The sequence below is a fragment of the Penaeus japonicus genome, unplaced genomic scaffold (genome assembly GCF_977035675.1).
Source record: "Penaeus japonicus unplaced genomic scaffold, GWHDUDI00000001_assembly GWHDUDI00000005, whole genome shotgun sequence".
In the NCBI taxonomy this organism is placed as follows: Eukaryota; Metazoa; Arthropoda; class Malacostraca; order Decapoda; family Penaeidae; genus Penaeus; species Penaeus japonicus.
In genome coordinates this window covers 29,574,549-29,587,048 of record NW_028234407.1, presented here as the reverse complement: position 1 = coordinate 29,587,048, position 12,500 = coordinate 29,574,549, and the positions used below count along the sequence as shown (strand labels likewise).

The 12,500-nt window shown below is 43.6% G+C and overlaps 1 protein-coding gene across 1 annotated transcript in view; it reads right to left on the bottom strand.

Moving 5' to 3' along the window:
* Positions 1-608: 608 nt before the first annotated feature.
* Positions 609-12,500, bottom strand: part of p23 (cytosolic prostaglandin E synthase) — an 11,907-nt gene continuing 15 nt past the window's right edge. Inside the window, exons 1-5 of the mRNA XM_086537250.1 lie at positions 12,366-12,500; positions 3,371-3,557; positions 2,493-2,678; positions 2,224-2,350; positions 609-1,992 (exon numbers count right to left, since the gene is read on the bottom strand). The exon at positions 12,366-12,500 is cut by the window's right edge and continues 15 nt beyond it. Of these exons, the coding sequence (XP_086393376.1) occupies positions 2,243-2,350; positions 2,493-2,678; positions 3,371-3,557; positions 12,366-12,379 (495 nt within the window). The 5' untranslated portion in view covers positions 12,380-12,500 and the 3' untranslated portion in view covers positions 609-1,992; positions 2,224-2,242. The remainder of the gene's footprint in view (positions 1,993-2,223; positions 2,351-2,492; positions 2,679-3,370; positions 3,558-12,365) is intronic.

The following is a 12,500-nucleotide window of genomic DNA, read 5'->3' as shown; positions in this document are numbered from 1 at the left end:
AACCCTCTCTGGACGGGTGGTACACTACGGTACCGCTCATTCAAGGCCCATTCGCTGGGGTGTTGTTTATTTAACTGATTTAGGCCTAGGCGTTCAAGAGCCCCAGCATTGTAACATGCAAGGCTGGAATGCCCCTGTTGTGACTGGGTTAATCTATTTGTGGTTCTCAGCAGTTTCATGTCTTTTGAATTTGGCCAATAACTCTGCTATTGTGTATAGACAGACTTCAGAAGAGCTTTGATCACTTTGTACTGAACAAAGCAAAAATAAAAAATGGATATATTTGCAGGTGGAACTTTTACCTGAAGTTGTAACTTTTATTTTGCATGTTTTAAGGAATAATGTTTATTAAATTCATTAATTTTGACTGCTGCAGATACTTTTGTAAAACTGTCTCAAAATGAACAATCAAGAAAGGATGTTATGTTAAAGGTTTTGTTTATTTTTGGTCATGCTACAGTCTTCTTGAAGCTAAGGCATTGCCAAGTGGAATTGTAAAAAAATCTCTATTGTGGAACATACTTCAAACAACTGTCTTGTTCTTAAATGGTTTCTTTGTCTTCTTCACATACCTTACATGCAGAAAGTAATACAAAATTAGACAATTCTCAACTCAAAAAGACTTTAATCATATACAGAGACAGATTATTAAACGGAAATCATTCCTGCGATAATAAAAAAGTTCTCTATTTTCCATTAACTTATACAAACAGGATTATAAAACACTTTGAATCATGACTTGTGTATTGGAAGAAAACCTTCAGGCATGTATGTATGCTGTTCTGCCAAGAGTATATATAATATATATAAAGACTTACCCCAGGTGGTACAAAATCACTTGATGTTTTAAAAACACTTTGATTTCTACTTTCAATAATGATATGACATAATATATATATGTATATAAAATTTTGACAATAAGGCAGCAAACATCTGATGTACCCTATGCATTGGTTCTACAAGATCTTTTTGCAAGACCAAGAACTCGCATCCCAATTTACTTAAGGAATAATAAACACTCTTGACTTCTTTTTTTTTCTCTTCACATACACACTACCAAGTTATTTTATCTCCCCTAAAAAAATGAAAAAAGGAAATAACATTCATAATTAACAATAATAAATACAAACAAGAAAAAAAAAACAAGACCATGTGCTAAGCTGTGGGAATAGCCTAGACCTTTTTCGTTACATCATGACTCATCAAAAACACAAGAAATCGGTATGTTGAGGGCAATCAATATGATTTTCTCGTCAAACCTAAATCCATGTACCTTGACAAATAAATAATGTAAGGCCTACAAAGGATTGTGGAATTTTTTGGTTTTGCCATGTAACAGACATGTAAAGACGAGAATATTTGCAAGCTAACAGCAAGTAGTTGCTTCTTAAAAAAAAAAAAAATTTGCTTATCTGATAAATTGTAAAGTTTAAATTAAAAGACAGCACTTTTCATCATAAATTCGCTTTTCTTTGGAAGGGGCAGAAAGGTGGGTCAAGTTTCTCTCCAGAGCTGCCAGGCCAAGACTTAAAGAAAGAAAACAGAAGTGTGGGGGGAAAGAAAGAAAGAAAAAAAAAGAAAGAAAAAAAAAAAAGAAAAAAAAAAAATTATCGGAAAGGACTGGTCTGGATAAAGCTTGGTTCTTGTATGCTATGTATATATGGAAACTGAAATGGATAATTTCATTTACCTTTTTTCTTCTTTTTTTCTAAGTAGGTTGGAAAAGAAAAGAAAAAGAAAAAGAAATAGAGCCACTAATCCACGCTCACTGGAACCCTGCACAAAGGAGGGCAGTCAAGTCTAGTCACACTGTGTGTACAAAAAAACTCCGCGGGACAATATTCTTTGTATTGTTCCAACTGCAGTGGATCCCACATAGCAAAGTTGTCCAACTGGAGGTAACTGGAATTCGCACACACTGACTTAGGTACAGGACAGCTTACCATGACGCATCACTTGCTCCCACTTACAAGAAGTGGTCTGCGAAGGCCTCTGTTGAAGTTAAATAAATCAATAATAATAATAATAAATTAAAAATAATTTCTTTATAATCTTCTATTTAACTGTAGAGCCTATTTTTTCTATCGATCATCTAGTAGCATATCAAATTATTATCTCCAAAGAAGCTTAAAATAAATAATATTGATAAATTGCAAACCAATAAACCTCAAATATCTATCAGATGCAAGTGCAGAATAATCAAGCAATCATGTAAGTACATACCTTTAGGCTACTGACACAGTTACTCCAGGTCAGGGAGATCATCATCGTCGGAGTCTTCATCCTCAAGGTCGTCGAGGGATGGCCTGTCTTCTCCACCGCCTCCTAGACCTCCCATCTGCCGCATCATCTATTAGTGGGGTAATGGGGGATGGTTAGATTTTTTTTCCTTTTAATAAATATATGATCAAGTATAATAATCAAAAAGAAGAAATATATGAGAGAGAGAGAGAGAGATTGAATGAATGAATGAATGAATGAATGTTCCATACCTCCTCCAAGTCTTGGTTCTGGCCCTCCTCATCGTCACTGTCGTCCTCATCCTTCCACCGGCTGAAGTCTACTTTGAGCCAGTGCTGCTTCGTCTTCTCCTTGAGCAGGTGTGGCCAGTAGGGTCCCTCCTCTTTTTTGACCAATATCAGCTCTATGTTGCGATCTCGTACAAAACTACGGCTTTTCTGCAGACGGGAACGAAATTTTAGCTCAAAAGTTAAGGATGTGCAGTGCAAGTAAATGAAGATAAATCTAATCATTGAGGAAAAGGCTTTACTAACTCCTCAATAACTGTGCAAAACATGGTACTCTCATGCTACATTTACTCCAATACAAGACAGGAGTAGATGATTCAAGCAGCAATGTGGAAAAAAAAGAAAAAAAAAAAGTACAGGGTAAAGTTACTGCTTATGTGGTGGGAATAACACTACCATCATCCCTGGCTAGTGTGTGCAACTGAAGAGTAAACCAGAAAACCTATCAGGTTTAAAAAATGATATACTTTCTGTCTATAAAATTTGACTGTTGAATAGGTATATTGAACTGATTATCTAATCCAACACTGTGGTAACTGGAGAGGAAAAAAAAATCTGATGATAGTCAGTATATATATAGGAAAAACTGCTTAGATATTTAGAAAATGAGTGGAATTTACAAGACACTGATAACATATTTCAGGCAGAAGCTAAACAAGTGTATCACCACTAATAGATTACTTAGGTATGCATCTCTGTATTAGCAAGGTTAACATTCAGAAATGCCCCCCCCCCAAAAAAAAAATAATAATAATAATAAATAAATAAATAAATAATTTAAAAAATAATAATAACAAGCATTTTCATCCAAGCAACAAACAAAACCATAAAACTATACTCACTTCTGTATCAATTTCTTTAAACAAGTTGTAAGAATATTCATAATCTTTTCTTTCAGTGCCACCTGTGCCCTTGAAGTACACCTTATCTGCTTCTATGTTAATGGTGGGAGATTTAGAGTCTTCAACACAGATAGTAAGGAAGATGACATTTTTTCGCTGTGCCCATGTCACTGGGGGCGGCAATGACCTGGAAAATAAAAACAGATAATTGATGACATTTTGCTTATCTTTTTTAATTGGTGTAATAATTCAAAGGGCTTTCTAACAAAAGATGAAATAAAGCAGGATGAGAGAGAGGAGGAAGTAGGGGGTAAAAAGGAAGATGGAGGAATAGTGGGATCAATGAATGTGGGATCATATCCTACTCATAGGTGGTCATGTTTCCTAAACAAAACCAGAGTACCCTACAGGGGAAATCTGCCCTGAAGGGTAACCCTGACCCAAGCTGAACCTTAATCTAGGCTATCCTAAACCTAACCTACCCAGCATATTTTCTACAGAGCAATTTAGCACCCGCCAAATTCCCTATACCTGCTATGTGTAGGAGATATGCTGTATTTCAGTAGGAAATATGTCACAACTCTAAACACTGTATACTTGTAGATGTGTCCTGTAGGAAATGTGGCACAGCCCAGTAAAAACACTGCAAATGATTATCACAAACATATGAGAAAATCTTGTATCTTTATAGTTAATGTCTTCTTTCATGAACATGAGTTCTTCCAAATCTCTCAACAATGCAAGAGTGAAATCCACTTTTTGGCTTCAAAAATACTTGATACATTGATCTTACAATCTATAATGTTTTTGTTTTTTTTAAATAACACATCTGACAAGAAAGGCATCAAAACCTAATAGTATAATCTGAAAAATTAACAAAGGCAGTAAGTTTTTCTTTTTACAAGATGTCATTGTCTTGTTATTACAAAGTTAATCAATCTATTTATTGCTTCTTATAGTGTGTCTTCTCTACATTTACTGTTACCTCTTGTGTCTTTGTTTTTCTTTTATACATCTGTTTTTATGATCTGAGTCTTTCTTTAACCCATTCACGATGGGACATATTTTTGCCTACTCCCACTTACGCTGGAAAGATAACAAGCATGCAACGCTTCATGCAGGGTGATTTTCCGCTGCGCATGGCTTCACTGAACCTTACAGAGCGTTCTTCACCCATCCTAATCTCATAGTTTTCATGAATGCATCTACGATATAAGGCACATAAAAATATTGCCATATTCAGAGTAGTTAGTTACTGTATTGGACTTTGCCTATATTCTTCACTTCTATGTGAAAATACCAATGGAAAGTGGAAGCAATCTCTTAGTGGGGGCATCAAAGAACATGATTTATACTTAATTTCTTTTTTACCAAAAAAAAAAAAAAAAAAAAAAAAAAAGTAGAACAATATAAATAATCATACATGTATGTATGAGTATGTACATATAACTCATGACATGATGTGACTGTCTTCACATTTCCTCTCTCCTAATCCACTGTACCCTACTTTTCCTTTCTTTTCCTTTCCTACCCTACTTCTCATTTCCTTCCCTCTCTCTTCCTATCCTCCCTCTCCTCTCCTTTAATATCTTTTCCTCCTCTCCTCTCTCCTCTCCTCCTACCCTCCCTCTCCTTTGCTCTCTCCTCCTACCCTCCCTCTCCTTTGCTCTCTCCTCCTACCCTCCCTCTCCTTTGCTCTCTCCTCCTACCCTCCCTCTCCTTTGCTCTCTCCTCATACCCTCCCTCTCCTTTGCTCTCTCCTCATACCCTCCCTCTCCTTTGCTCTCTCCTCATACCCTCCCTCTCCTTTGCTCTCTCCTCCTACCCTCCCTCTCCTTTGCTCTCTCCTCCTACCCTCCCTCTCCTTCCCTCTCTCCTCCTACCCTCCCTCTCCTTCCCTCTCTCCTCCTACCCTCCCTCTCCTTCCTTCTCTCCTCTTACCCTCCCTCTCCTTCCTTCTCTCCTCTTACCCTCCCTCTCCTTCCCTCTCTCCTCCCTACCCTCCCTCTCTCCTCCTTCCCTCCCTCTCCTTCCCTCTCTTCTCCTACCCTCTCCCTCTCCTTCCCTCTCTTCAAACCCTCCCTCTCTTTCCCTCTCTCTTTATACCCTCCCTCCCATTCCTTTCCTCTCCCCTCCTACCCTCCCTCCCATCCTTTCCCTCTCTCCTCCTACCCTCCCTCTCCTTCCCTCTCTTCAAACCCTCCCTCCTCCTACCCTGTAAGGCACTGGTATTGTACATCATGTGACCCAAGACATTGATCATATATTTCTTTATTCAATGCAATATCACTGGCAGTCTGTTTTGACCTGATGCATCCTGCTTCCTGTGTTCGTTTCCGCCATGGAACACTAGCTTCTCTAGGCAGCTGTGTTTGTTACCAGAAGGCCCTAGGCGTAGAAAGTTGACTCAAGATCTGTACTTAACCCATTGGAGCTGTTGACATGATGACACGTATTTTGCTTTTGCGTCAGACGCCCAGGATGAACTATCAGGGCAAGCGGCGCGCACGGTCTGAGCGAGCGGGCAGCCCAGGCTCGCGGCTTGTGCGTCCGAGAATCTCGAGGCGTTAGGCTTATGCGTTCGAGAACCCCGGTATTGCGACAATGCAAAGCCGGAACGGCCCCGGCGTGAATGGGTTAAGGAGGACACACAAGGAACCAGAGACAGATCAGAACAGAGAGGTCAGACAGACAGACAAGAGCAAACAGTCTGGTGTATTAACAGTCCACAATAAAGACCATAGCACTTGAACGTCTGTCTCTTATGCACCTGATCACAACTAGGGCATCGAGTGGTTATAACAACTGCTCTCAGTGGTGGGTTACAACTGTTGCCAGCAAGCTGGTTACAACTAGTGGCACCGGTGGTTACAACTAGTAGCACCGGTGGTTACAACTAGTGGCAGCAGTGGGTGGTTACATACCCTCCCTCTCTTTCCCTCTCTCCTTATGCCCTCCCTCCCATTCCTTCCCTCTCCCCTCCTACCCTCCCTCCCATCCCTTCCTTCTCTCCTCCTACCCTCCCTCTCCTTCCCTCTCTCTCCTTCCCTTTTTCCTCCTACCCTCCTATTCCTTCCCTCTCTCCTCCTACCCTCCCTCTCCTTCCCTCTCTCTCCTCCTACCCTCCCTCTCCTTCCCTCTCTCTCCTCATACCCTCCCATTCCTTCCCTCTCTCCTCATACCCTCCCATTCCTTCCCTCTCTCCTCATACCCTCCCATTCCTTCCCTCTCTCCTCATACCTTCCCATTCCTTCCCTCTCTCCTCATACCCTCCCATTCCTTCCCTCTCTCCTCATACCCTCCCATTCCTTCCCTCTCTCCTCATACCCTCCCATTCCTTCCCTCTCTCCTCATACCTTCCCATTCCTTCCCTCTCTCCTCCTACCCTCCCTCTCCTTCCCTCTCTCCTCATACCCTCCCATTCCTTCCCTCTCTCCTCATACCTTCCCATTCCTTCCCTCTCTCCTCCTACCCTCCCTCTCCTTCCCTCTCTCCTCATACCCTCCCATTCCTTCCCTCTCTCCTCATACCCTCCCATTCCTACCCTCTCTCCTCCTACCCTCCCTCTCTCCTCATACCCTCCCATTCCTTCCCTCTCTCCTCATACCCTCCCATTCCTTCCCTCTCTTCTCCTACCCCCCTCTCCTTCCCTCTCTCCTCCTACCCTCCCTATCCTTTCCTCTCTCTTCTCCTACCCCCCTCTCCTTCCCTCTCTCCTACCCCCCCCTCTCCTTCCCTCTCTCCTCCCCCCCCCCTCTCCTTCCCTCTCTCCTCCTACCCTCCCTATCCTTTCCTCTCTCTTCTCCTACCCCCCCTCTCCTTCCCTTTTTCCTCCTACCCTCTCTCCTCCTACCCTCCCTATCCCTTTCATCTCTCTCCTCCTACCTTCTCTTCTCCTACCCCCCTCTCCTTCCCTCTCTCCTACCCCCCCTCTCCTTCCCTCTCTCCTCCTACCCTCCCTATCCTCCTACCCCCCTCTCCTTCCCTCTCTCCTACCCTCCCTCTTTTTTCCTCTATCCTCCTACCCTCCCATTCCTTCCCTCTCTCCTCCTACCCTCCCATTCCTTCCCTCTCTCCTCCTACCCTCCCATTCCTTCCCTCTCTCCTCCTACCCTCCCATTCCTTCCCTCTCTTCTCTTACCCTCCTATTCCTTCCCTCTCTTCTCTTACCCTCCTATTCCTTCCCTCTCTTCTCCTACCCCCCTCTCCTTCCCTCTCTCCTCCTACCCTCCATCTCCTTCCCTCTCTCCTCCAACCCTCCCTATCCTTCCCTCTCTCCTCCAACCCTCCCTATCCTTCCCTCTCTCCTCCAACCCTCCCTATCCTTCCCTCTCTCCTCCTACCCTTCCTCTCCTTCTCTCTCTCCTCCAACCCTCCCTCTCCTTCCCTCCCCTTCATTTCCCTCTCTCCTCCTACCCTCCCATTCCTTCTCTCTCTCTTCCAACCCCTGCATTCCTTCCCTCTCTCACCCTTGTATTCCTTCCCTCTCTCCTCCTCCCCCCTCTTTCTCTCCTACATTCCCTCTCCTTCCCTCTCTCTCTCCTCTCCTACCCTCCCATTCCTTCCCTCTCTCCTCCAACCCTCCCATTCCTTCCCTCTCGCCTCCTACCCTCTCCCTCTCCCTCTCTTCCAACCCTCGCATTCCTCCCCTCTCTCTCCCTCTCTCCTCCTACCCTCTCCCTCTCCTTTCCTCTCTCCTCCTACCCTCACCCTCACCCTCTCCTTCCCTCTCTCCTCCTACCATTTCCCTTTCCCTCTCCTTCTCTCTCTCCCCCTACCCTTTCCCTCTCCTTCTCTCTCTCCCCCTACCCTTTCCCTCTCTCCTCATACCCTCTCTCTTCAAACCCTCCCTCTTCCTACCCTCCCTCTCTTTCCCTCTCTCCTTATACCCTCCCTCCCATTCCTTCCCTCTCCCCTCCTACCCTCCCTCCCATCCCTTCCTTCTCTCCTCCTACCCTCCCTCTCCTTCCCTCTCTCCTCATACCCTTCCATTCCTTCCCTCTTTCTTCATACCCTCCCATTCCTTCCCTCTCTCCTCATACCCTCCCATTCTTTCCCTCTCTCCTCATACCCTCCCTCTCCTTCCCTCTCTCCTCATACCCTCCCATTCCTTCCCTCTCTCCTCCTACCCTCCCATTCCTTGCCTCTCTCCTACCCTCCCTCTCCTTCCCTCTCTCCTCCTACCCTCCCTCTCCTTCCCTCTCTCCTCCTACCCTCCCTCTCCTTCCCTCCCCTTCATTTCCCTCTCTCCTCCTACCCTCCCTCTCATTTCCTCCCCTCTCTCTTCCTACCACCCCCTCCTGGAGCAGGAGGGACACAGAAGAAGAGGGAGGAGGAGGAATAGAGAAGGGATAGGAAACAGGAATGATAGAGGAGCTGGAGGGAGCAGGAGGGGTAGAGGAGAGGGAGGGAGCTGGAGGGTGCATGAGGGATAGAGAAGGAGAGGGAGGGAGCAGGAGGGGTAGAAGAGAGGGAGGGAGCTGGAGGGTGCAGGAGGGATATAGAAAGAGAGGGAGGGAGCAGGAAGGATAGAGGAGAGGGAGGGAGCAGGAAGGATAGAGAAGGAGAGGGAGGGAGAAGGAAGGATAGAGAAGGAGAGGGAGGGAGAAGGAAGGATAGAGAAGGAGAGGGAGGGAGAAGGAAGGATAGAGAAGGAGAGGGAGTGAGAAGGAAGGATAGAGAAGGAGAGGGAGGGAGAAGGAAGGATAGAGAAGGAGAGGGAGGGAGCAGGAAGGATAAGGATAAGCCAGATATGCGAAGCAGATACTATGCCGCGTTTGTGTGCACTGAAGCGAGCCCATCTGTGTCAGCGTGTGCTGACTCGTGAGAGAATGTGCCAACGAGTGTTGACTTGATCTGATCTTGGTCCTTACCCAACGCAGTGCCCAGCTACATCAGTAACCACCAGGTGACAGTGGAAACTCACAAGTTTGGACGGGACTCGATCTGCCGACCACGGGGATGTGAAGTTGACACGCTACCACTGAGCTAACCAGATGGCTGGAGGGTGCAGGAATGATAGAGGAGAGGAAGGGAGCAGGAAGGATAGAGAAGGAGAGGGAGGGAACAGGAAGGATAGAGAAGGGAAGGGGGGGGAACAGAAGGGATAGAGGAGGAGGGCAGGAAAGAGAAGGAAATAGATGGAAAGAGGGTAGCAGGAGGGAGGGAAAGAGAAGGAAATAGATGGAAAGAGGGTAGGAGGGGGGGGGGAGGGAGAGAGAGGCTGGGAGGGAAGGAAGGGGAAGGGGGAGAGAGAGAAAGGGAGAGGGAAAGAGGAGGAAGGGAGAAGGAAAGAAGAAAGGAGGGTGGAAAATTGAAGGAAAGGAGGGAGGGGGGCAGAAGGAGGAAAAGAGAAGGAAATGAAAAAGAAAGGTAGAAAGACAGAATGGATAGGATTAGAATGGGATGAGCAGGAGTGGAGAAAATAAGAGTACTGGACAGGGGAAAGAAGAGAGGGAGGGAGGGAGGGGAGATAAATCAATGGGAACAATGGGGTAAAGAAAAAATTAGTGGGAAAGTAAGGAGGAGCGAGACCTAGTGAGTGGGTGGATGGTGGGAGGTAAAAATGCAAAATTCAATCTATTCTATGAAAAACATATATCAAAACCTGGACTTCTCTCCTTTTCTTTTTTACAACAATCTAGCCCTCAAAATAATATGACTATAAAATATTTTATGTAAGACCCAAACAAGATCAACTCACTATCTCAATCATTAGCTCTTATGAAGCACTTCTTCTACTGCATTGGAATTAAAGGCAAGATAGAAGTTGGACTAAGTCTTTATCTGACAATAGACTTGTATTACCAGATTATACACTGTGGAGGTTTAATAGCCATTGCCAAAGTGTAAAGCTTGGAAACCATATCACTCGATACATGGATCCTCTGACTTTGGTAAGTGATTGTGCGCTTATGTATTCTGCGTGTATTATCTTTTTTATATCTATAGTTATTAGTAGTGTATGTTTTCTCTATAGCCCTTGAACTAGTTTTTATTATTTTTTTGCAAAGCACTGTTGTAAATGGTCAAGTCTGATTGCACCTCTCTCCCTCATTTTTTACAGACCATTATGTACAACAGTAATTTTCACTGCTTACCTCTAACACTAATGAATTCATCACTGAGAAACTGCCTCAAATGTATACATCCAAACTTATGACAATGTTATCGCAACAATTAAAGTAGCATGGTGTCAAGCAATCTACACAGCTTCCCTACTTGTCTGCAACCACAGAGAGAGAGAGAGAGAGAGAGAGAGAGAGAGAGAGAGAGAGAGAGAGAGAGAGAGAGAGAGAGAGAGAGAGAGAGAGAGAGAGAGAGAGAGAGAGAGAGAGAGAGAGAGAGAGAGAGAGAGAGAGAGAGAGAGAGAGAGAGAGAGAGAGAGAGAGAGAGAGAGAGAGAGAGAGAGATCCAGCATGTATAATTTGGAAAGACAGAGCTGGTGTGCCACTATTTTACAATATAAATTATAAAGGTTTGCTTGCCTTTGTCACTACTGCACACATGGAGGCCTTGGTAATCACTTGGAACTAAGCTGTTACCATTTCAGCCATTGGCTATCATTCAGTCAGCTCTCATGCAACCCAAAAATGACATCTTATAAGGAAGGTTGTAAAGGGTGGAGCCCTCTAAACATCCATATGAGTCATTATTGCTTGACAACTGAATTATGTATCACTGCTGATATTATCAATGTTCAGCTCTAAATTTCTCCTTTTTCCAAACCCTCCCTGCTATTAGTTCCAAGAACATTGACATGGTTGGTTTCCAGACTAAAACTATTAAATCAGGAAAGTAAATAATATAAGCAGCCCAGAGACATTGAAAATATTTCAGCAAAACACATTTTTTCTGTAGAATAACTATTCTTAATTTTTTACTACCTTAGCTTGGTGCTGTTATTCATAATCACAATTGAGAGATTACTGAAAAAATGAACCAAATGAGTATAGATATTTCAATGCAGAGAGTATTAACCAATTAAAGCTGTGCTATCTTACAATCTGACTAAACAATCACTTTAGCTTACCCTAATTTAATTCACACAAAAAAATCTACAATATAACAATTAATAACATTATTGTTTTCTAACTTTCTGGGTAATACTAGTGCAGATTACCCACGTCTTTACTTGGGCACGGCTATAAATATTATGCTCATCTCTCATAGGTCAAGCATCACCAAAGTTTGCAACCGAAACTTATGACAGCTTCAGCGGTAATGCAAAAGATCATTAGAAAAACAAGTATTGTAGCAAATAATAATTACTATGATTTAATCCATCAAATTTGCCCACATTAATAGTCCTACTGCACTTGCCTCCTCACAACAACTGTGCCTCGACAGATACTTGAAAAGGCTTAAATTGTGAACCTTTTTTGGATCTTTGAGTCATAGTAGCATATACCTCTTCTAATGCTATCATATAACCTTGTTAACAGTAAACAAAGAAATCTCATTTTACAAGAGTGCCACCTTAAAATCTCTACAAGATATGACACAGCATGACACACACTTTAAGATCATACTACAACCATATATACGTCACTCTCCTTTACACTAAACAGCTGTTACTTCATCAAATGTCAATATCATTGCGTTTAATTACTCAACAATGCACCTTCATTTACAATGGGTGAAGTACATGAATGAAAAAAATCGCAATTCCTCATAAATGATGAAAATGGCAACCCTCCTTGAAGAGACGATATCTCATCTAGTTGTAGAGCCGCTAAAACAGCCGTTATTTGCTGAATCAGCCATTATTTAGACCGTAATGTTAACTAAACTTTCGGCCGCTACAAACACGCTTGCTCGCCGGCGCGCCACCACCCCTTCCTGCTCTGCTTCTTCTCTTTCTCCCATTCTCCTATTTTATCACAATTATCCACATTACCCACCCTCCTCTTCTCCCTCTCGCGGTCCCACACGTCCCCTAAAATCAATCCAATAACAACAAATAGGCACAAAACATGAGAAAAAGGGAACTCACTGTGTGGTTGACATGGTGTTTGGCGTTTGTTCGCGTAAATAACTGGCGTGAGGAGGAAAGGGATCAAGCACGAGGTTCAACTACAAGTCCGGGAGGAGATCTGATTCTCTTATAGAGGTTCGGAATCTACTTGGC